A 25593-nucleotide genomic window follows, 5' to 3' on the forward strand; every position below is an offset into this window, starting at 1 on the left:
GGAGTTTATATTCCAAAGGGAGAGTTGGAAATAGGAAAAAGGAGTATAAGATTATAACCACACACACACACACACATCCTACATATATCCGACTATGTGTTACTATGCTAGTTCATAAAGATAAAAACATAGCAGCTAGCAGGAGATGACAAGAGTTGTGATTAGGCAGGTGTTTGAAATGCAGATAGGTTTACCATTGAAAGTCTTAGAAGACACATTTTGAAAAATGATCTGATGAAAGTTAGGAATGTGGCTCTTTTGGGAAGACCATTTGAGTCTGGGGTTATTTCAAGAACAAATACCTTGATGTGGGATGTGCTATATCTTTGAAAAGCAGCTCAGAAGCTGCTGAGAACAAGAGCAAGAGGAATATGAGATAAGGGTGAGAAGATAAAAGAGTTCTGTGGATATTTGTGAGAGATTCAGTTTAATTTTGTCTGCGTTTCTATGTTTTTAAAACATTTTGAACAGAGGAATAAATCAGGGGGCCATCAACAAGGCTTTGTAAAAAAACATCTACTATCTCTACTTCTTTTTTCCACATATTTTTGAAGTGTCCTCATATAATCGCATTGACTTATTTAACAAGGTCACTCTAGCCTTTACACGGAAATACATTCATGTAAAGCAATGGTTTTCAACCTTCCTAGCGCCACAACCCATCCATACAGTTCCTAATGTTGTGGTGAACCCAACCATAAAATTATTTTCATTGCTACTTCATAACTGTAATTTTGCTACTGTTATGAATCTGGGGACCCCTGTGATAGGGTCGTTCTTCGTGACCCACAGTTTAAGAACCACTGATGGAGAGGAAGTACAGACAGAAGAAGACCTGATGAGATTAATACAATAATACATCCGAGAAATGCAGCTGCTACTGCTTTGGAGGGAAAGCAGAATGGTTGGATTTTATCAATGATAGATAGATAGATAGATAGATAGATAGATAGATAGATAGATAGATAGATAGATAGATAGATAGATACAGATTTTTTTTCTTGGCTGCTCATTTCATAGTCATTCTATGTGAAGCCACAAAAGGTAAAATTATTGATAATTATAATATTTCTCCACTCAGTGTGATGCTGCTTTTTGGGTTCAATTGTGAGGATTTTTGTTTTTATTATGCTGATGTGAAATCCATACTGAAGGCTCTGGTCTTCCATCATCATCAGTGAGGTGTCAAGAGTTCTTTACTTTCAGCAAACAATATTTTGTCGACAAAGGGGCTGATAAGCAAATGTGGTGAAGGATGCTGATGGTGCCAGATATCAATGCATATAGTATCTGGGGTTTTAAAGGCTTGATGATAAACAAGCAGCCATCTAGCTGAGAAGAAACAAAAACCATATGGAAGAAGTACACCAGCCTGTATGATCATGAGGTGCTGACTGGATCAGGTATCAAGCATCAAAGACCCCAAACAAAAAATCATATCATTGTGAATGAGGGGGGATGTGTAGTAGAGAACCAAAGCCCATCTGTAGAAAATTGGACATCCCCTTACAGAAGATTCGGGAGGAGGCGAGCCAGTCATGGTGCAGTGTAGAACAAGTTTCCTCTAGTTCTTTAATGCTTCCTTCCCCCTAGTATCGTGACCCCAATTCTACCTTACAAATCTGGCTAGACCACAGCATGTATGCAGGTACAGATAAACACAAGGAATCCCAGGACAGATAACCTCTCAGGAACAAAGTTGAGAGTAGCCAGACCAAGAGGATAAGGGGATGGTGGAGGGATTAAGGGGGAACCGATCATGAGAATCTATCTATAACCCCATCCCAGGGGGGTGGACAACAGAAAAGTGGATGAAGGGAGACATTGGGCAGTGTAAGACATGAAAAAATAATTATTTATAAATGATCAAGGGTTCATGAGGGAGGGAAGGTGGGGACAGTGGCATAAAAAAAAAAGAAGTTGATACCAAGGGCTCAATTGGAAAGAAAATGTTTTGAAAATGATGATGGCAACAAATGCACAAATGTGCTTGATACAATGAATGGATGTATGGATTGTGATAAGAGTTGTACAAACCCCCAATAAAATGATTTAAAAAACAAACAAAAAAGATTGTGTCATCTACATATAACAGATTGCTAATAAGTCTGTCTATAATAATATTGATGCCACATTCTTTATATAATACAGTTTTTTGATCATTTACTCAACACACAGATTGAATAAATCTGTAATTCAGGAGAGAAATTCAATATATTACACCTGCCCCATACTTATCAAAAGTCTTGGTATCCAACATTTTACATGTATGATGATTGTTAAAAGCCTCCTATTCAACTATTATTTTTGACATCAAAAATTCACATCTGGCAGTAACAATCCCTAAGGGTAATGCTGGCTCTGATTATTAAAGATACCTACTTGTGTGGGTCATGATCCTCACTGGTTTGTTTTTTATATAATGATGACATTTTCCAGTTATGTAACGATGTAGTCATTTCCCATTTTCTCTGAATGGTTTTCACATAACAAGGTGGTTTTTAATTTATGTTAATAAATTATAAATATTTTAAATATTCTTATCTAAAATATTTCTTGTGTTATATTTTATTTTGTAAGTAGATGAGATAGGGACAACTCTGAAAGATTTTGTTTCAAGAGTCAGAATAGTTTTCTCTTATTTTTCCTTATTTTTATCCTAGTGTTGAAAAGTAATGGTTGTACCTTTTCCTTTCCTTCAGCCTCCAAAGATAATTATTTAAAGAATGAGGGTTAATACTTTTGTATTGACACAAAGTGATATTGATTATATTATTAAAATTATAGAACTTACAGTGAGTGGTAAGGAACAGGCAAAATGCAAAGTTAAACTGCATTACCAATTGGATTTTAAGGAAAGCATGATATTACCCAGGAATATATTTTAATTATGTTAAATTTAAGATAACTAAAACTATGCATATAGTAATTATAATGATATGGAAATAAATTTAGGATATGAACTAGGGCAGAAAAAAAATCTTATTCTGATATTTTTTAGACAACTGGAAAAGTTGAAATGAAAAACATTCTAATTAGCTTCAGGTATGTTTTCAATATAGAAAAAAGTTTGCCCATAGAAACAAAGAATAATGAAATAAATACTTTATTGGTAAATGTAGAAGAATTTCAGGGACATTTATTTCATTGTATTCTGTTGTTATTTTCCCACAATATATATAAGATAATGTGTTCTAGTGCTCAATTTCCCCCAAGTGTGTTATTAGATTCCAAATTAAATAACATTTCCATATCAGCTATACTTTCTTTGTTGGGTGGAAACTGTTGTAACTTCAGATGTTCGATACACAATATGTTCCCATCAATTCAACTAAGTGAATTACAGCAAATCAATATTGAATTTGTAAAGAAATTTTTCGTGAAGATTACATTGAGGGGGAAAAATCATCTAGCTCAAAGATAACAGCCAAAGACTCATCTATCTTCCATACAGATTGTTATGTTTTTGAAGTTATCGGGACATTAACAGATTATGTAGCCTGGTGTTTTTCACCCTTCGGGTTGTTAAATTTTTATTCTGCCAAGGACAGGATCGCAAGAAGAAGAGGGAGAAGAAACTACATGTACTGTTACTATAATTTTACAATAGATCCTCCTTTGTATTTGAAAGAGCCTAGTCTCAAAATAAAAGAAACAAACAAACCCCTAATGTTCTGCCTTCCTCCCCACTCATCAAAGAGTGAACCAAGTGGTTTCCAAGATTTATTCTCCATGCTCTTTCTGTTGCATACAGTTGTCCATTTATATGGCGATTCTTTCAAAGCTTAAAGTAATTACACATTTAGAAAATAATGCAAAGTCAATACCTTAATTATCTATGAGTTAGTTTTTGTTTGCCAATTTGTTTGATGAGAAAATATTATCATTGATGATAATATTATGAAAACAGCAAAACCCTCTATCTAAATCACCTTCACTTACTAAGGGTTAAAATGAGAAACTGATTGCACTTCATAGGAGAGTTACAATGCCTTACACCTGTCCATTACTCCAAGAAATTAAATAATAGAAGACAACTTTTGAATATGTTACTAATGAAAGTGAATTTGAAGAATGAAATCCTAGTTGCTGTTGTATAAATTCCAATCCAATTTGTGTCAGAATAGATCTATTCTCCATAGGGTTTTCAATGACCATCTTTTCAAAGTAGACCACCAGGTCGTGCTCATAAGACTCTTTTGATGGCCTCAAATATTAAACCATTCCATTAACAGCTTAGAATATTAACATATTTGACACACAAGGACTACAAAGTGATTTTCTGTTATCCCTCAACTAGGGGCGCATTTATGTACAATAGAACTGTAGCACTGTGAAGCACAAGGTGGTCACTGGCCAGTTTTTGGAAACAGATCACCTGGTCTTCCTTAGTGCATTCACCTCTGTAGCCTACTCAACATCATTGCAATACACAAACCTCTACTGATAGAATGGTGCTGCCTTCATCTGAATTACATTGATTGAGCCTCATACCTGGATCTCCTGCTCAGAAGGTGAGAATTTTACATTGAGGGACCATCACTGCCCTCTCCAAATAGATGACCAGGAATTGCTTTGAGTCAGAATTGACTAAATTGCAATGAATGCTAAAAGGAAATCAGAGTTGGATGAGGAAAACAAAGGATTTAGTGGACCTACAGTACAATTCACACTGATTAATCAGACGAAGAGACAGAAAAGAGAGAAATTGCAAAGATTTTATTACATCATAGAGAATTATTTTTCTGTATTTTTCAATCATTCATTTATATCATCAATAAACATTTGCTAAGTACATTTTATGGGGAGGTCCTGGCAGCTTCGCCTGACAGAAGGTGAAAAGACAGTGAATAATTCACTGGAGGGTGATTAGCTTGAAAATATGTTCTTCAGAGGAGTAAACAACTCCCAAGGAATCCTCTGAGTCTAAGGGTGTGTAATCAAAGCAGATAATGATGGATAGATGTGATGGGCAGATGGGTAGATAGATGGAAAGATAGATAGATAGATAGATAGATACATAGATAGATAGATAGATAGATAGATAGATAGATAGATAGATAGATAGATGATAGATATGATATGAAATGATATGATGGATGGATAGGTAGATAGATGATACATAAACTAGTCCAGCAGGAAAAACTGTAAAGAGGAAGCCAGAAGCAGGGACTGTGTGATATATTCAGATAAGGGCATAACTTACTTTTCAAATTAAACAATGAGGAATTTGTGTTAATCTATATATTAGATGCTGTCTACTTGTATTAACTTCTTACAGTATAATTTATAAAATCCAAGCTTATTTTTCTTGAAATATAAGGTGAGTCAAAAATATTACTACTACAAAGACATAAAACATTTTATTGAACATAGTATCAAAATGTGAAACCACTGGGCCCAAGATATCCTCCATCCAAATGTGTACACATATGAACATAATTTCTTCATCTCCCCAACCCTTCTCTAAATGAAGTCTGGTGGTGTAGTGGTTACACACTGGTCAGTTCACTAACGAAGCTCAAGGTCTGCTATTGGGAACCACCAGCCACTCCAGGAGAGCTATGAGCCTTTCTGTTCCCATACGAAGTCCCACTTTCATCTGGAGATGCGGAGGACGTCTTCACTCTGTCTTACAGCATCACCATGAGCCAAAAGTGACTTGATGGCAGTGAGTCTTTTTGAGTGAGAGCCCTTCTCGGAAGGTCCTGCTTTCTTCAATTTACATCAAGTTGAAATATCCTTTTAGGTCTAATTGGAGGAACAAAGTGGCATGCCTTTTAAAGGGTCTTTCAATTTGGGGGTAAAGGGAAATCTGAAGGAGAAAGTTTGGGTTTGAAGGTTGCCTGGGGTAAGATTTTCCAACGAAAGTCTAGTAGAGAAGCTCTCCCTGCTCTCAGAAAATGAACTATTGTGCACTAACACAATGGAAACAAAAACAATCCTTGGAGAAAAATCCCTGTCCTTTTTTCTCACCAATGCAGTTTTTAATTTTCTTCAAACTTTTCTACTAATAAATTCACAAGAATCTCCTGCATGCTTGGGAAAAACTCGGTCAGCGAAAGTGGGGTAGAAAGGGAGAACCGATTATAAGGATCTACATGTGACCCCCTCTCTGAGGGACAAACAACAGAAAAGTGGGTGAAGGGAGACTTCAGACAGTGTAAGACATGATAAAATAATAATAATTTATAAATTATCAAGGGTTCAAGAGGGAGGGGGTAGTATAGAGGGAGGGGGAAAATGAGGAGCAGGTACCAAGGGCTCAAGTGGAAGCAAATATTTTGAGAATGATGAGGGCAACAAATGTACAAATGCGCTTGACACAATGGATGTATGTATGATTGTGATAAGAGTTGTACAAGCCCCCAATAAAAATAAATGATTAAAAAATAGACTATCCTTTCTTGTAAATTTGGTCTGATTTTTACAAATTCTCTTAATTTTTGTTTGTCTGGAAATGCCTTATTTCACCATCATTATTGAGGGACATATATAATTCCTACCTGGAATCTTTTTATTCTTTCAGGATTTTATCTATTCCATATATTCTATTGCCTTTTTGTCGGCATGGTTTCTCCTGAGAAATCAGAGCTTAGGCTTATCATTTCTTTTTAATAGGTAACTTTTCATCTTTAAAAGGTTGCTTCAAAGCTATTCCTTATCTTTGGTTTTGGAAAGTATAATTATGATATTTCAAAGCCCTGACCACTCTGTGACAGTATACTCTGCATACATGGTGTTGCCATGCACAGGAAGCAAGTGGGTGGCAATTAGCAATCACAGCTGCATAAGCACATTTCTTGACATCATCTTTATGTGTGTCTCCAGTCTCTTACTGAAGCTTCCCAGTGGCATGCACAACCCACAGGCTAAAGAGGAGAGTTACTATTACAATCTGTCTGCCAGGCTCTCTGTTCAGAAGCATCTGATAGGCACTTCTGCACAGGCACTAGGATAGACTTTGTAATATAAGGATTAGTACATAGTTCGTGTTGTTAAGTTTCTCACAAACAAGGAACAGACCATGTGCCAGACACTTTTTTAAAGTATTTTTTATCAGTCATAATATAACATTACCCAAACCCTCAAGTGGGCAAAACAAGGACAAAGCCAAGGATCTGTTTTAAAGAAGAGAAGCTCGTGTGCTGGTCTATGAAGCTTATCTTGAATCTCTAGAATATCAGGAACTGGAGTTTCAGAGATCATTTAAAACCAGGAAAGGTGTGCAGTAGGATTGGATGCTTGTACCAGACCGATCTGGCCATTTGCGGAGCTCTATGAAGAAGACAACATCAGGGGTAGAGGAAGACTCACTGACAACCTACAATTCACATGACAGGACTTTGCTTGCGGAAAGTGATGAGCACTCGAAGCACTTTCTGATAACAGTCAAATACGCCTGCCTGCTGCATGGAAACATCTTTTATAAGGAGAACAAAATTCTGCATAACTAACCCATAAGCAACATCAGAGTAAATGGAGAAATGAAGGCAGTTGGCAAGGATTTCATGTTACTGAAGTTCATGGTTGTTTCCCATGGAAGACGCGGGCTAGAGATTAAGAGTTGTATTGCATTGGGCAAATCTGCTGAAAAGAACCTTTACAAAGTATTGAAAACAAAAATGTTAGCTCAAAGACCAAGGTGCACCTGCCTCAAACCACGCTATTTTCGATAGATTTGTACATGCGATGAATAAAAAGATGATTAAAAAACAATTCTTTCAAAATATAGTGGAAGCAAAGGTATAAATTATTAGTTTGTGGATTTCCAGAGAGATTAATAAATCTGTATTGGAATAAATACAGACCAAATGCTCATTAGAAGAATGTTGTGAGACCTCTTATCAGGAGGAACTAGTCCCTGGAGAGGCTGTCATGCTTGGGGAAGTAAAGGGTCAGCAAAAAGAGGGAGAGGTTCAAGGTGAGTTAACAGAGGGCTGCAACAAGAGGCTCACCCAGGCCACTCGGCCAGTGGTCCATTCAGTCGTTCATAGGGTCGCCCTGGAACAGAACCACGACAGCGCCTTCCAGCAATTGCAGCAAGTCGCAGAAAGATGAGCTCTTGGAGTAAAAATGTTAATACTATAGACTCATAGGGACTGAAATAGCTTGAAGGAATGAGAAAATAAAGGTATCTTGCTATCTGTACAGTGTATATATGACAAAATAATAAGACCACCCACAGACATCCATTCAGCAACTGTCACTATTTATATAAATAATGCATATGGCTTTTGCACATAATCTCATAAAGATGGAAAAGAATTAATGACAAGGAGCAAAGAAAATGGGGCTCATCGCATCCTGTCTGAAGACTCACTCTGCATAATATAGCAACCTCACAACCAGGCAGTAGGGGAGCTGCGTCTGGGCCCTGTCTACCACTGTTGACTGGGGTCTCAGACAGTAACATCATTGATCTGGATCACACCGCCTTTTCTGTAGTTAAATCCCCGTATGATTTAAGTGCTTTGCTGACTTACATTCTTACTTCTTTCTACATAAATATGGGTAGTTCTTGAAGAGTACAATTTATTATGCATTTGATCTCTGACAAGGACCAGAGCAGGCTATTTACTAATATTTATTTGTGTGACAACACTATGCAAATTATTGTTATTCAAATTCTACAAATCGTGGAACTTGAATCAGATCAATACCTTTACAACTATTAGATCCATCTCTCTGTAACTCCACAGCCTATGTGCTCTCCTGCATAAAAATGTTACATTATTTTTCTCAGTCACCTCCTCCACAGAAATAATATTTTCCCATTACATTGCTGGTTGTAAGGCCTATGTTTTCTTTCTTCCTCATTTTTTTAATGATTAATTCTTATGTCTGGAAAAATTTTTCAATGCTGTTGGGAGAAAGCATAGGATATATACTGATGGCAAATGAATTATTACATATTTGCCCATTTGTTTTCAGATAGAGGAAATATCACCCTAATCAGAATATATATATATTTATATATATATATATATGATGTGTACTTGATTGGATCACTGCTCTGATATTGATTTGATACAAAACTTTGCCAAATATGCGGCACCACATCACCACAAAAGCTTTGATCATTTTTGCAGAATTTTACACCATCCAAACATTGGTTGTTAAATTATTATAACTCATCTCCCATTCAACTGAACAACCTAAAATTAAAGCTAACATTAGAAAATATTAAAACTTTCCATTTTAAATCCATTTTTACTTTCTCTTTCTGTTGCTCCCACATTTCCATACATTTCATTTTTAGTGCTTATATACATGCATTTATTTATTGAAGAAAGCATTTGTCATTTCAATAGTCTTTATATGTACAACCTTTCCTCTTTTGGAGCCCAATATAGTTTAAATAACACTGAGATGTAGTCAATTAATATGACCTTCCTACCCATAGTTCCTTATATGATGGACTGTAATTCTGGATTCCATGCCGATGCCTGTACTCCCATGTTGGGGTGTGCGCTCTACTATCCTACACTAGTGGACAGGAATCACTTAAAACTCACTGCCATACAAGTCCACTGCAAGCCACAGCCACCCTATGGGCCAGTGTAGAACCCCTGGGTGGGTTACCAGGACTGTAACTCTTTGAGGAAATAGAAGGCTACTCTTTCTTGCCCCGGGGGGATTAAGACATGAGTTTAGTAGATAATATGAAGCAAGTCACAGTTGTTGTCTTGGGGCATCTTTAGACTCTAACCGTTTATTTCCTTGGGGGCCTCTTTAAAACTACATTACTAGAGGATGTGATTTAAGACCCTGTCCTCTATTTCCTGCACTGGAGGATAAATGGTGGTCATACTGTACAGATCTTCCACACATCTCCTGTAAAACGATTCCTCTATTCACTTCTAAAGCGTTGATAGAAACAAAAGGCCTGCAGTGAACTTTGGACAATTTTGGCTCTGGCTCCGGGCTCTGTATTTGGCTCACTTTTGCCTCACCTTTGGATTGGGGGGTGAATAGCACTCACCACAACAGGAAACATTTCTGAAAAGTTTTTCACGTTTCTGTGGGATGTTGCAGACTATCACAGCACCCAGGGGTATATCAGACTACATCCAAGAGGATGGAGAACAATGGAGCCGAGAAGCCAAAAGCAAGATTTTGACATGTGGGACTAATATGGTATTAATTATTCTAAAAAATAATCTATTACCACAAATGCTAGCTATGATTACAGTACATGAAGTGTATTGAAACAATGTGTGACTATATGCTTGTGTGACCTAAAATCTGAGTTACAATTGGAGTTCAGGGGCTCCAATTTTGTCTGATTTTCACAGCTTATGTCTCTGTGTCTACCTCAATGTCTTCTGAAGTTGAACAGGATTGGGTGATCATATAGAAATGATGCATTCAGACAGTCAAATGAAACTATAGAATAATGACAAAGCATATATGATGTAATATTCATGTTTTTAATAATTATTATTTATGGGAAATGTTATTTCCAAAAATACCTTGTACGGAAGGCCAATATTTAATGAAGAAAAAACACAAATTGGTTGAACTAAGGGGCCCTCATGCCCATCCTTGGCCTCCTTCTTTGTTAACTACCCGCTGTCATCTAGTCAAGGCTGACTCACCATGACTCCATAGCAAAACAGCCTCAGAGTTTCTGTGTTTGTAACTGTGAACAGGAGTACAAAGTCTTGTCTTTCTCAGACCGGTTGGTGGCTTTGAACTGCTGACCACGTAGATTACAGCAATGAATAACTACTAAGCCACCAGGGCTCCCTATTCACTGCTTTACAAAACACATATAAGTAAAGCCCCAGGGAACTGGTGACAGGACAGGGCCAGAAGTCTGAATGGCACGGCTTAAGTGTCTGCGACAGTTAAGTCCCCTGTGGTCTGACAAGGGACTGCCGGAAAATGAGGCTGGATTCAGAAGAGGACTCGCACTAAAGGCCATGATTGCTGATGCCAGATGGATCTTAGCTCCAATGAGAGAATGCCAGAAAGATGTTTGCTTGTGTTCCGGTGACTGCAAAGATATTGGAGTGCAGGGCCATAAACCACTGTGGGTCACCTTGAGGAGAATGGGGATTCCAGACCACGTCATTGTTCTCCTTCAGAACTTGTACATGCATGAGCAGGCAGTGTGTGACCACAACAAGGAAACGCAGTTTAAAAATCAGGGACGGTGTTGTATCCTATTACCATGCTTGTTCAGTCTACATGCCGCACAAATCCTCAGAGAAGACGAATTGTCTGAAGAAGAGCGCAGGATTAAGATTGAAGGAAGGGTTACTGAGGTATGCAGGCAGCACGACCTTGCTTGCTGTGAGTGAGGAGGAACTGAATCACTGGCTTATGAAAGTCCAGGATTTGAGCCTTTAGGATGGATTACAAACTCACTGTAAAGAAGACTTTAATCCTGATAACTGACTCAATAGGTAACATCATCATAAATGGAGAAAAGGTTGTAGTTAACAAGTACATTATTGTACTAGGATCACAATCAATGTTCACGGAAGCGGCAGTTAAGAGATCAAATGATGTAATCTACTTCATAAGACCTTTTTATCGTATTGGAAATCAAGGAGGTTACTTTTAGGATTAAGGTGTGCCTGGCTCAAGCCATGGTATTCTCCATTGCATCATATGCATGTGAAGGTGGGGGACAGAATAAGGAAGACCTCAGGAGAATAGATGCATTGAAATTGTGTGCCGGAGAAGCATATTGAAGGTACCATGGATTGCTAAAAGGACACACAGATCTGTATTAGCAGAAGGAAGGCTACAGTGTTCCTTCGAGGCAAGGCTGACAAGACATTGTCTTACATATTTGGATATACTGTCAGGAAAGACCAGTCCCTGGAGAAGGGTATCATGTTTGGTAAAGTGGAGGGGTGGCAAGAACGTGGAAGGTTCTTAAGGAGATGGACTGGCACACTGGCTGCATCAGTGGGCTCAGGCCTAGGATCAATTGTGAGGACGGCGCAGGGTCATGCAGGGTTGTGTTCTGCTGTGCATCGGGTCGCTGTGCGTCGGTGTCAGTGTGATGGCACCCACCACCAGCAAGCACCAGGAAAGAAGCTTCAAGACAAGTAACAGCGGAAGAGTTTACTAGGAATGTTCCCAAAAGCAAGAGAATGAATAGGTTGAGAGCCTTAAGACCTTGCTGCCATAGGAAAGGACCAACCTGGGTGTTTTAATGATGCCCAGTGAGAACAGGTGAACACACAGCTAAGCTGTGACAAAATAAAAGTGGTAATACAGGCAAGAGTCCAATTTAAGGACTGAAAACAGGGAACAGTTAGAGAAGCCATAAACTGTTTCATATGGTGACACGCTAGGAGGAATTCATAGGGTTTCTGTAGTTAATGAAAGGCCAGAAGTGCTTCCAGCAGAAAAGTGCGATGGGATATTCAAGGAAAGGCAGGGCGGTTGAAATAGTTGTTAGTTATCAGGTGGGTTACAACCCACATATAGACACTTTATACATAATATAATGATATGTCGCTCGATCTCATAGCCCTACGTGGCGATGCAGAGGGTGCCAAGCAGAGAAGATGAGAAACACAAGTGGAGAAGGATGCATTCATTCAGCTAGTGTTCCCGTCATATTGGGAAAACTGTCAATATAGCCAACACCGAAATAGTTTCCATGAATGACTGCATCCTTCTCCACATGTGTTTCTCATCTTCTCTGCTCAGCACCCTCTCTGCATCACTAGGTAGGCCCATGGGCTGGAGCGACATTTCATTACGTTATGTATAAAGTTTCTATCTGTGGGTCGTAACCCACCTGATAACTAACAACTATGTTTGGGGAATGATGTGTTCCTCATGCTAAGACTATTTCATGCTTATATGGTAGTAAAAACAAATTGCAAAACTTTCGTAGGACAATGACAAGACCTGATTTTTATTTTGAAGAAAACAGTCTGTTTCCTTAAGTGTGCTTGTGATAGGCTAGAGTGAATCGAGCCTCGGGAGCGAATCACCTGACAGAGTAACATTTACCCAGTGAGAGATGCTGAAGGGGCAGGCTCAGACAGTGAGCGATTCAGGCAGGCAGCTAGAGACGGATTTGAGACACATTTAGAACAGAAATCAAGACAACACTCTCGCAATGATGTGAACTTAGTGGATAGTCTCTCCTCTAGAAAATATGTTTGAAGGGAGAAAAATGGAAAGAGATGGAGTGTAAAAGCAGTTCATACAATTACTTTTTAAGTACTTCATCCTCTCCTCTCCTTTCCCCTTTAATTGACCCATCAATCCTCATATAGAAAGAAACAGGACTTACAGACTGAGTTTTTATGGCTACTGTCCTTGCTGGGCAGCATCTTGACTCCTCTTGACTTCAATTCAATTGCCTTTTTCACTGAAAGAGACAAAATAAAGCCAGGTAAGACTTAAAGAGGTGTCATAAAACAGTGTCATAGTCTCACAACATAACTATTTCCCTATCAACCCTGGACAATGGGACATGTTCTAAAAGGTTAACCACGCAAAACACCAAAGTATAAGTGCTTGTGAATTATCAATGCAATGTTATCAAGCAAGGTCAAATCTTACAGCAGTCTGAAAAGCCCCCCAAAACGTGTCGCCTAGTTTACCTTATATATCCAAATTCAGTGACCACTGTCAATGGTAACTTCTACAAACCAGTACAATCTCACCCAAGCACTCCATGAAACTGCATTTTAAATTTAATCTTAGTGACTATAACATTTTCACAATGTTTTATAATCATAGAAAATTGAAAAAAGCTACTCATTCATCTACTCATATATTCATTTAATCATTTAGAATTTATCAAGTATATAGTGACTGGGAGCCGGTGTAGTTCAAAGTATGTTCAAAGTGCTGAGAATAAATTAAGTGAAAAGCACTAGTTTTATTTACCCAGAAGCCCCTGGGTAATGCAATTAATGAGCTCAGTTGTTAAATGAAAGGTTAGAAGTTCAAGTGCCCCCAGAGTTATATCCACGGAAAGACCTGCCAAAGGACTTAGAAACATCAGCCCTCAAAACATCTGTGAAACACAGTGCAACCCAGAAGAGCATGGGGTCCCCAGACGGCAGGAACTACTCTGTAGCCACTGGTAGTCTTTCTGGCAGCCAAGGGGATCCTGGGCTCCAAAGCCTTGATTCATAGACTTAAAGGGGTTGCTTGTTAGTCTATCAGAAATTGAAAGAAGACTATTTTAGTCAGTTGTGGGAAAATAATAGTGGAGATGCATTTGCTGCAAAGAATGTAAAGAAAAATTTAAAGCCCTGAAATACTTTATCCTTGGCTTTCAAGTGGCTAATTTAAATATCCTGATTGCACCTATGAGACAGAACCTAGAGTAGCTAAAGCATGAAGACCAGGATTCAAATCTTTGCCTTTGACTCAGTAGCTACATGATCCTAGTTAAGTTACTTAATTCTAAGTCTGTTCATGGACCTGTAGAGACAGCAGGGTATCAAATGCAGTGCCACAAAAGTTGTGTAAGGTTTAGAGATAATACATTCAAAGTATTTAGCACAAACTAGGAGTCTCAATAAATAACAGCTTTTAATTATTAACATTTCTTTTTAATACATTAACACTTGCTTGCTCACGGCCTCCCTCCAGATGGCCACAGCAGTTCCTCTTTGGAATGGCCTGTTGTCACTGCTGTTGCTGACCCTGTCCCTCTCCCCTCGCACTTGCCTCTCGGCATAAGTCTTGCCTCTCTCAGCATAAGTACTCTAGCACCTTTAGAAGCCACTCCCTCTGTGGCACCACCTCTCGGAGTCCGTATATCACCTGACGTCTTGCTTCTTCATAGTTGGATGAGAGTCCAAATCTGAAGCGTGTGTTTGTGCAAGGCTGCCATGTACACTCAAAGCCCTGACTGCATAGGAGGTCTTGACTTAAGTTCCAGCTTCCCTTTAAATTCTGTATTGCCCTTTCCTAGCGCTTGCTAACCAGAAAGCAGTAAAGCTGTGCTTCAAGTCGAGACAAGCCCTTGGCGGGGCCGCTTGCCCTCAGGAATAATATAGTTTCAAGTAAGCTCTATCTAGTAATCATTAACTAGTTTGCTGAAAATGTTTACACAAGGAATTTTCCTGGGCATATTTTTCTTACATGAAAAACTGGGGACTTTACCTAGGCAGATTCTGAAACATTTATCAAAAGACCCAATCATAACTTATTTTAGCTAGCTGATTAGAATATTTTGACTGCTCTTGATATTTTCATATTTAAGTCTTGGGTACTCTGAAACTGGGAAAGCAATAGACCCCATGTTGCTCAATACAAAAATTATTTAATACCTTAATAAACCTGTTTTTTTAATTCAAAAAGTGTACAAATTGTGTTGCTCGTAAACATTGTGGATTACAAAAATGTCTAACCTTCATCGACCTCATAAGGATCACCAACCCTGATCAAGGTCTAGGGGTTATTTCTGGGTAAGCACTCTTGAATTGAACTTTGGCTCTCTTTAGGTGGAAGGGCTTCCAGGTGTATCACTGACTTCCTTCTGTTTCCTTTCTGAACAGCCTAAGAGTTTGGCTCCTTGGTCCTGACTTCCTATTCAGGCTAGCAGCGAGTTACTGTCACTCCACTAAGCAGCACAGTAAGGTTTGTGTGCAGGCCTGGGACTTCCACGGCAGATGTTGGGTTTGAGCATAAAAGCCTCCCGAGCAGGTTTCGAAGGAAAGCACATGTGTGTGCATTTGCTATCACCATCGGGAGAGAAAGCTGGTATTTGAGGCGTGTGTAAAAGGCAACTGGATTTACCCGCCCAGTGAGACAGCGCATGCCTGGGCGTAACAGGCACGCTAGCGCCAACAAAAATGGGCTCTTTTATTTTATTTTTTTTATGGGTAGTAGGAGGCATTCAAAAGACAGCAGGACACAAAAGCTGCTTTCTTCTAAGGCAGTGGTTCTGTCTTCCTAATGCCCCGACCCTTAATGTTGTGGTGACCCCCCAACCATAAAATTATTTTTGTTGCTTTTCATAACTGTCATTTTGCTACTGCTATGAATCGGGTGACCCTTGTGAAAGGTCGCTCCATCCCCAAAGGTTGAGAACCTAAGATCTGAGAGTTACTAAACTACATAACAAATTTCAAGCTCTAGCACCTTACATTTCTCGTCGGTAGCAACTCACTGCAGATGCACTTCCTGTCTCTCTCTCTTCTTGCTCTCTACAGAATTTACTGAGGAAGAATTTAAAATTCTTTCTGAAGTTTAACAATGTGTACTCTCATATATAAATTAAGTACTCTATGTAATAATCAGTTTAAAAGACATCATTCTAATATGAAAATATTTTAATGATTTGTGCCATAAAGAAATAAGAAATAGGAACTCATATTATTAGAAAAAATTAGCCCTCACATAACAGCTTTAAGAGTTCCTAAAAATAAGAACATTCAATGTAAGTCAAAAAAAGTAAACTGAAAATTAATTAAGACAAGCTTATACTGAGTAGCCTTGGTAAGACCTTGAGGAATCCTGATAAAATATACATATAAATTAACATATTTATATATGTTAATATATATATATAATCTCCTTGATTAAATAAGTCTGAACCCCTCTCCTTACCTGAACATTACTAGCTTTAGGGTTTCTGACTTGAACCACTTTTTGCTAGATGGGAATGATTCATGTCACAGGGTTATTTCGATTTTACTCATCAACTTTTGTCATCAAGACCTGACCTACAAGAAACTGTTCTTATTAATCTAGATTTAACCCTTTTGTTGATGGCTCCTCTTTACACCTATTCCTGATAGTTCTCATGACCAGGGGGGATACATTGTGACTGCTTTTACCACTTGTCTTGAGAGTATAACTTTCACAGAAATTACTTCAGGCAAATAAGCTTAATTGATTGCATTTGCCTGGCCTCTGATCATGGTTGGCAAATATATTACAAAATCAAAATATGCTTTCATTATACTATTAAAAAATCAGAGTTGTTACTTCCCAGGGCTCAAAATAAAAATGGCTATCTAGTATACCTTTGAAATCGCTGTTATTAAAATCCAAGGCTATCAACCCAAGGAGAGCTCGAAATAGAAGACAAGAAAGGCACCGAGATAGCTCATTGAGTTGCTAAATGGAGAGTCTCTCATAGCCTGCTAGCACTCAGGCTGCATGGGCCACCACGAGAGAATACAATTAAAGAAGGTCACTTGTGCACACTGGTGATTACACGGGTAGCCACATGGTGTCATGAATTACCTCTCTTTCATGGTACTAAATTCACCAAGAGATACTCTCATAACTATTAATGGAGAAATTTAAAACTGGTCCTACCCTAGAAGAATAAAACTATATATATATATAGATGAGATTATATGTTCCAGGTTTCGGGAAAATGTATACTTATTCATGTTAGGGGAAAAAAACCCTCAGATTCAATGGAAGGGAGATCTCTGATAAGTTTGAGAGTTGACTAGATTGGAGCAGCATTGAACTATGTTAATTTTTCTGTTTGGGTGTGCTGGCTTGTTTCCCCTTGTTTTGTTGCAAGAACATTATGCAGTTGATAATCAACATAAAGTAGGCAATCCTAAGGAAGAACTAAAGGCAGAGAGCCAATCAGCCTGTCCTTTAACCTACCCCAGAGACTAGGGAATGTGTCAATGTCCCACAACATGGGATCCACATAAATAAAAAACTGCATTGGGTGCCCTAGGGATATCAATAAGATTATGTCTTGCACATTGCTGCTTTCATCTGAAGAGATTATTCTGACTGGATTTCCCTCCCCCTCCCTCACCCTATTCACCATTGGGAAGTTCTTCTGTGCATTAGGTCTAAGAATAACTGCCTCCAATGTCTGATTTAGGTATCAGTTTTAAAACAGCAACCCGAGCACATTTACCATCTTTGTATTTAAGTGTCGCTGAGTCGGCTCTGACCCATAGCCACCCTACGCACAACAGAACAAACATTGCATGGCCCTCTGCCATCCTTACAGTGGTTCCCGTGCTTCCGCTCACTGATGCAGCCACTGTGTCATCCATTTCATGGAGGGCCTCCCTCTGGTTCACCGCCCCTTCACTTTTCCAAACATGGTGTCCTTCCCCAAGCACTGGTCTCTCCTGACAATATGCCCGAAGGATGTAAGACAGAGTCTTCCCATCTTTGGTTCTAAGTAGGGCTCTGACCTTATTTCTTCCAATACACAACTGTTTGTCCTAGAAGCAGTCCAGGCTCTTTTCAATATTCTGCTTCAGAATCACAGTTGAAATGCATCTATTCTTCGAAGGTCTTCCTTATTTGATGACCAACTTAGTCCTCAAAGTAACATCCTTGCTTTTCAATACTCTACAGAGATCTTGTGCAGCTGATATACCTAATGCAAAAAAAAATCTCTTGATTTTATTTGGGATCTTAGTAAGACCCAAATCCTTGACAACTTCAAACTTTTCTCCATTTATTGTGAAGTGACCTATTGATCCAGTCGTGAGGATTGTGGTCTTCCTTATGTTGAGTTCTAATACTGAAGGCTGCAATATATCTTCATCAGCAAGGGCTTCAATTCCTCCTCACTTTCAGCAAGCAAGGTTATATCATCTGCATACCTGAGCTTGTTAATAAGCCTTCCTCCAATCTTGATCCTTCACTCTTCTTCAGATAGGCTGTTTTTTGATGATTTGCTCTGTATGTAGATTGAACAGGTATGGTGAGAGCACACAACCCTAACACACACCTTCCTGATTTTAAGCCATGTGGTGTTCCCTTGTTCTGTTCACACGACTGCCAGCTTTGCATGCATGAGTTCTGAATGAGCACAAAAATATTCCAGAATTATTCCTCTCAGTTATCCACAGTTTATTACTGCCCACACAGGTGAATACTTTTGCATAGTCAATTAAACACAAGGAAACATTTTTCTGGTATTCTGTGCTGTGAGCCAAGATCCATCTGACAGCAGCAACGATATGCCTAGTTCCACATCCTCTTCTGAATCCAGCCTGAACCTCTGGCAGCTCCCTGTCAATGTCTTGCTACAAAAGTGGTTGAAAGTTCTTAAGCAAAATTTTATTTGTGTGTGATATCAATGATATAGTTTCATAGCTTGAGCATTGTGTTGAGTCACCTTTCTTTGAATTGGACACAAATATGGATCTCTTCCAGTCAGTTAACCAAATAAGCTGTCTTCCAAATTTCCTGGCATAAAAGAATGATTGCTTCCAGTACTTCTTCAGCTTCCTGAAACATTTCCATGGGTATTCCATCAATTCTTGGAATCTTGTTTTCAGCTAATATGTTCGGTGCATTTTTAACTTCTTTCTACAGAACCATTGTTATTTGCTCATATGCAACCACCTGAAATGGTGGACTAAACAGATTTTATATAAATTAATTTTTTCATCTGAGAAGTGAACCAAAATAAGAATGTGTAGCTTACTATTTTTCAGGTCTCAAAAATATTAAAATATATAAATTATGCTAACTTGATTCTCCAAAAATTTAATAAGAGACAGGGTTATGAAACTATAATGATAACATACCTAAAATGTTATTATTTAATTATTGTTGTTGTTAAGTACTTACAATTCATTGTGACTTATGTTTATGTCCTTTGCTGCAGATACCATGGCAATCCATCTCACTGAAGATCTTACCTTCTTTTTTACCAAATAATATATCCTCTGCAGACTAGCTCTTCTTAAAATGTGCCCAAAATGCCTGGGATTTAGTTTTGCCATCCTCAGATCTAAAGGGAATACTAACTTTATTTCTTCCAGGCATATTTGTTCATTGTTCTGCAGTCTGTGATGTATTCAATATTCTTTACCAAACCACAATTCAAAGGCATTGATTCTTTAGTCTTCCATATTCATTGTCCAGTTTCTATACTCAGTGAAGGTGATTAAAAACACCATGGCTTGGGTCAAGCACACCTAATTTCTCTAAGTAAAATGTTTACATGTTAAGACTTTAAATACATATTTTAAGCATATTTGCAATTCATCATTTATTTGAATGTTGCTCCCATGAAGGCTGATTGTGGATTTAAGTAAAGTAAACAAAATTCTTGACAAGCTCAACATTTTATCCATTTATTTTGATATTGCTTATTTGTTTGGTTTTGATGATTTCTGTTTTCTTGACGGTGAAGTATAACCCATATTAAAAACTCTATAGACTTTAATCTTCGTCAATAAATGTTTCAAGTTCTCATCTTTTTAACAAGTATGGTTGTGTTTCCTGGATGTCCAAGTTTATTAGTAATCCTGCCAAAAATTTTGATGCTGCATTTTTCTTCAGAGTATTCATTCTCATATGCTATTTGCTCAGCACACACATTGACTAAAGATAGTGAAAGGATGCAACCTTGACAAATGCCTTCCCTTCTTTTAAAACACGTAGCATTCTAATGCTCCTTTTGAATGATGACCTCTTCATCTCTATGCAGGTTCTGAATGAGCACAATTATGTGTGCTTGAATTCCTCTTCTTTGCAATGTTATCAATAATGTATTATAGTGCATGGAGTTGAATGTCTGTGTAGAGTTCATAATACACAGAAGTGGTGAAGTGAAATTGCTTAAATATATTCTTTTAGCCATGTCTGTATACTTCCCATCAAACAATTGGGTGTGGCCATGCAAATAGGGTGTGTGAAACATGCAGAAAAAGGAGAGCCATCTCAGAAGCTGGAATGGAAAGAATGCTCTGGCCATCAAGAAAGAACAGCCAACCATACTGTCTTAAGTGGTGGAAGTAGCAGAGGCCAATGCCAAGAAACCGTACGACAGAGCAAAGGAGACTATGAGGCAACTGAGGCACAGAAAGACTTTCTAGCCTTCTCAGGCAAAAGTCAAGGAATCATGGAACTGTGAAGTTTGGGAGTGGAGATATAAATAGACTATTTTGTGAGGAGAGGCATTCCTGTGGCCCAATACCTATGTCTTAAATGTTTCCTGAACCTTGCTTGTGGTAATCTGCTAACTTTCCTAATGAATATCCCTAATGGGGCATATTGTCTATGATTTCTCTATGGCCATTTCCACTAATTATCTAACACAGGGGAGAAATAGAGTGCTGCTAAATAATAATTTGTGTCATAACACAGTTAAAAATAAAAAGGAAGGTAGAGACTAGTCTGACCTCTGCCTTGTGGCCATTGAATTGAACTGGTGTAGTGTCAGATTCTCCTACTTCCTTGTAGGTCATTTAGGGCCTCCATACCATTTCCTCAACATATAAACATATTTCTGGTAGAGTAGGCTGTTAGTACCATCTGATATCAGCAATCATTTTCATTATACATCCTCTCATGAATGCACCTTGAATTTCTAGTGGTTTTCTGTTAGTGTATCATTGCAACCATTTTTGAATTGCAGTCAGCAGCGTTTTACTTGGCTGTGATATTAGTTACATTATTCAATGATGTCTACATTTCATTGAACCGTCTTCTTTTTTCCAACGAGTATAAACATGGATCTCTTCTAGTTGGTTTGCTAACAATCTGGTATAAGTGAGTAGTGTTGTACACATTTGCTGAAACATCTTAATTATCATTATGCAATTTCTGCAACCTAATTTTTCAGCAATACCTTAAGTTCAGCTTCTCTCACTTGTTTCCCACGTGTTTTACCATAAGCAATTTCCTGAAATGGCTGAACATTTAGTGATTCTTCGGGGTACATGGACTCCAGGCATTCCTCTCATGTTTACTCCTTCCATTTCTTTTAAAGTTCCCTACATTGTCCAATATTTTGTTCATCAAACTGTCAGTACTGCAACTTGAAGCTTTAAGTTTTCCATTGTTTTTCAGCTTTCGAAATAAGGATTTTTTTCTTCCCTTTGGTTTTCTAGCTTCCTGTCCTCACGCCCTCATTAAAATACCTCACTTTATGTTCTCAAACCACCCTAGGTGCTTACTACTCAGCTGTTTTGCTTCATTATTTCTTCCCTTTGCTTTAGCTACTCTACATTCAGAAGCAAGTTTCAGACATCCAGTTTGCTCTATTCTGTATTTTAATGAACTTTCTACATCTTAATTTATCATATCTTTGATCCTAACCCACACTTTGTGTTCAATGTATAAACTCTATTATTGAGATGGTCTAAAATTCATGTGGGATATATTCTAGATGTACTTTGGCTCTCATTTATGTCTACAAATTTAATAATACAAATATTTCCAGAAATTAATGTAAGATAGTTTATTATAAATAAGATTTTTATGTTATATGCATGTCAGTTTTCTTAAAAGCAAAATATTTCCATAAAATTTAAGATGAATATTATGTGAATGGCATTTTATTTTAAAAAGAAAGGGATAACTTTGTCAACATAAAATTATAACAAACCAAACAAAAAAATAAACAACAAGGTTGAAGGCATGGATGAGTCTGCCACTATTACTAGAGTGGGTGGTGTTGATCCATGGTGTGAAGTAGCAAAGCTGATTTCCACAGTATCACCACCAATAGATGATGTGCTGGTGAGAGAAGAGGCTCTGGATGATCACGTGTTTGATATTGTACAGCAGTTTTGTCAGGATGACAAGTGTAGGGAAGCTGGTTGACTGGTCCTCCTTACAATCGAAAATGTGAGCAAGGAAAGGGATAATCTCCGAACCTCAGAAGCACATCTCAAGTGCCGAATAACATACCTAAAAGCTTCTTCATGCGCTACAAAGGAGAGCCTTTTCCCCTCTAGTAATAGAGCTGACGTTGATGAAAACCAAATCCAGAGTCTCATCATATGAGTAACCAATTTACAGCATCAGCTGAATTGCAGGTTTAGAACACTGTCTGATATTAAGGTAAGGGCACTAATCAGAAATAATTGGAACCCTCAGACATGGGATGGGAACCAATGGACTGATGGTCGAGAAGAGGAGGCTAGGGAGCCCCTAGAGCAGTGGTTCTCAACCTTCCTGATGCCGCGGTCCTTAATACAGGGCCTCATGTTTTGGTGAGCCCCAACCATATAATTATTTTTGTTGCTACTTCATAACTGTCATTTTGATGCTGTTATGAATTGGGTAACCCCTGGAAAGGGTCGGTCATCCCCCCCAAAAGGGTCACGACCCACAAGTTGAGAACCGCTGCCCTGGAGTCAATTGAGCTAGCCAGTCAATAGACCCACCCCTCCCACTTGAGGAAATTAACCAACTATCAGTAAAACAACCTACACCTGAGCAGATTAACCAACCTGTTTAAGCTTCAAAGCCAGGTGTGGCTGCTTCTGTAGCATTTCCGGGGCAGATGCCTTAAAAGATATTGCTGAGAGGCCCCAAGAAATACCCCTACCTCCCATTGTTTCCTCTAGACCTTTAACTAGAATGAAGTCGCAGAAAGTTCTGGAAGGAGAGGTTCCGATGATGACGCAAGAAAAAGTGTGCTATCCTCATAAAGATCTGCTTGAGTTTTCTCTACGGACATGCAGAAGCCTGGGGGATAGCCCTGGGAATGGTCACTAAGGGCGTGGGATACTGGTGCAAGGCATATAACATTAGACCAGTCTGAGTTTCTGGATATGGGGCCCCTAAACACAAATTCTTCCTACAGTGTCTCAGCAAGAGAGGGTAAGAGAGGAACTAACTGCTTGTTTGGTTGGTTCACTGAAGTGTGGGCTGCCTAAAGCTTAGGAAATTGGTATGTCAGAATGGATCTATCAGAATGATCCCATAGATCCAAAAAGGGAGTGCCCTGAAGACATACGTTTTACCACAACCACAAGGAACAAGTTTGTGAGGCGGGCCCGGCATCTCTGAAGACTCCTGGGAAGAGTGCAAACTGTCCTAAATGAACTCCAACATTTTCCCACAACAGGACTGATTGGACCCCGTGGTGGTGGAGGGGAGGTATCACCACTGACTGAATCAACAGAGACAGGGTGGACAGCAAGGTTTCCATAGGAATGAAAGCAACCTGTGACGTGTGGAATTATGGCATTGGCTTAGCCACGGTATCCCTAGGAGTGAAATACATGGGAAACCTACTAAATATTTTTGTCATCAATAGCAGGTGGAAGAATGCTAGATCAGGTGAACAGCAAAATAGAGTCATGACCACTCAACCAATTCCCAGACCTGAGCCAGTTTACAGACCCAAAACCCCTTGAATGAGCAGGAGGCCAGGCCCCTTTGAAGGAGGACCCTGCAACATCACTGAAGGTTTATACTGTGATTCTTTCTTCTAACCTTCCCCAAAGGTACCTGTGGCCTTTCACAAGAGTAACAGTTCATTAGGGGAAAGGAAATAATCAAACTTTGGAAGGATTACTGGACACTGGCTCAGAGCTGACACTAATTCCAGGAGATCCACCAGTCACAGTGGGGGCTTGTGGAGGTCAAGTTATTGATGGAGTTTTAGCTCAGGTACACTTCACTGTGGGTCTGGTGGGTCCCCGGACCCATGCTGTGGTTATTTCCCCAGTTCCAGAATTCATCATTGGAACAGACATACTTAGTAACTGGCAGAACCCCATATTGGATTCATGAAATGTGGAATAAGAGCTATCATGGCAGGAAAAGCCAAGAGTGGATACCATTAGAATTTCCATTTCCTAGGAAAATAGTAAACAAAAAGCAGTACTGCATTCCTGGAGGGATTGCAGAGATTAGTCACTATCAAAGACTTGAAGGATGCAGAGGTGATGATTCCTAACACATCCCCATTTAACTCACCTATCTGGCCTATAAAGAAGACAGATGGATCCTGGAGAATGACAGTGGATTATCATAAATTTAACCAGATAGTGACTCCAATTGCAGCTCTCATTCCAAATGTTATTTCATAGCTTGAGCAAAACAATACTTCCCCTGGTACTTGGTATTCAGTTATTGATCTGGCCAATGATATTCTTCTCAATACCAGTTTCTACGGACCACCAGAAGAAGTTTGCCTTCATCTGGCAGGGGAAACAATACACTTTCACAACTCTCCTCCAGGGGTAAATCAAGCCTTCTGCCCCATGACATTATTTAGTCTGAAAGGAACTTGATCACTTGTCTCTCCCACAAAATGTCACACTAGTCCACTATATTGATGACATTATGCTGATTGGCCCCACTAAGGAGGATATATCAAAGACTCTAGATTCATTAGTACAACGTCTGTGTGCAAGAGGTTGGTAAATTAACCCAATGAAGATTCAGTTGACCACTACTTCAGTAAAATTTCTAGGGGTCCAGTGGTGTGGGGCATGTCAAGACATTCCTACTAAAGTGGAGAATAAGCTATTGCATCTGCACTCCACTCCCTTCTTGAACAACTAAACAGGAGGCGCAATGCCTAGTGGGCCTCTGTGGATTTTGGAGGCCACATATCCCTCACTTGGGTGTTCTACTTCAGCCTATTTATCAAGTGACAGGAAAGGCCTCCAATGTTGAGTGGGGCCCAGAACATAAAAATGCTCTGCAACAGGTTCAGGTTGGCAGGCAGCTGCTTTGCCCCTGGGACCTTATGGTCCAGCTGACCAATGTTGCTAGAGGTGTCAGTTGTGGATGGAGATGTATGGAGTCTTTGGCAGACCCCTATTGGTGAATCACAGCGTAGACTGTTGGGATTTTGGAGTAAAGTCCTGCCATCCTCTGCAGACAATGACTCCCCTTTTGAAAAACAGCTTTTGGCCTGTTACTAGGCCTTGGTGGAGACTGAACATC

The 25593-nt window shown here is 39.0% G+C and overlaps 1 protein-coding gene across 1 annotated transcript in view; it reads right to left on the bottom strand.

Moving 5' to 3' along the window:
• CSMD1 (CUB and Sushi multiple domains 1) overlaps positions 1 to 25593 on the bottom strand; it is a 1770408-nt gene that overhangs the window by 792796 nt on the left and 952019 nt on the right. Inside the window, exon 7 of the mRNA XM_075557189.1 lies at positions 13274 to 13351. Coding sequence (XP_075413304.1) covers positions 13274 to 13351 — 78 coding nt within the window. The remainder of the gene's footprint in view (positions 1 to 13273; positions 13352 to 25593) is intronic.

This window comes from Tenrec ecaudatus, chromosome 8 (genome assembly GCF_050624435.1).
Source record: "Tenrec ecaudatus isolate mTenEca1 chromosome 8, mTenEca1.hap1, whole genome shotgun sequence".
In the NCBI taxonomy this organism is placed as follows: Eukaryota; Metazoa; Chordata; class Mammalia; order Afrosoricida; family Tenrecidae; genus Tenrec; species Tenrec ecaudatus.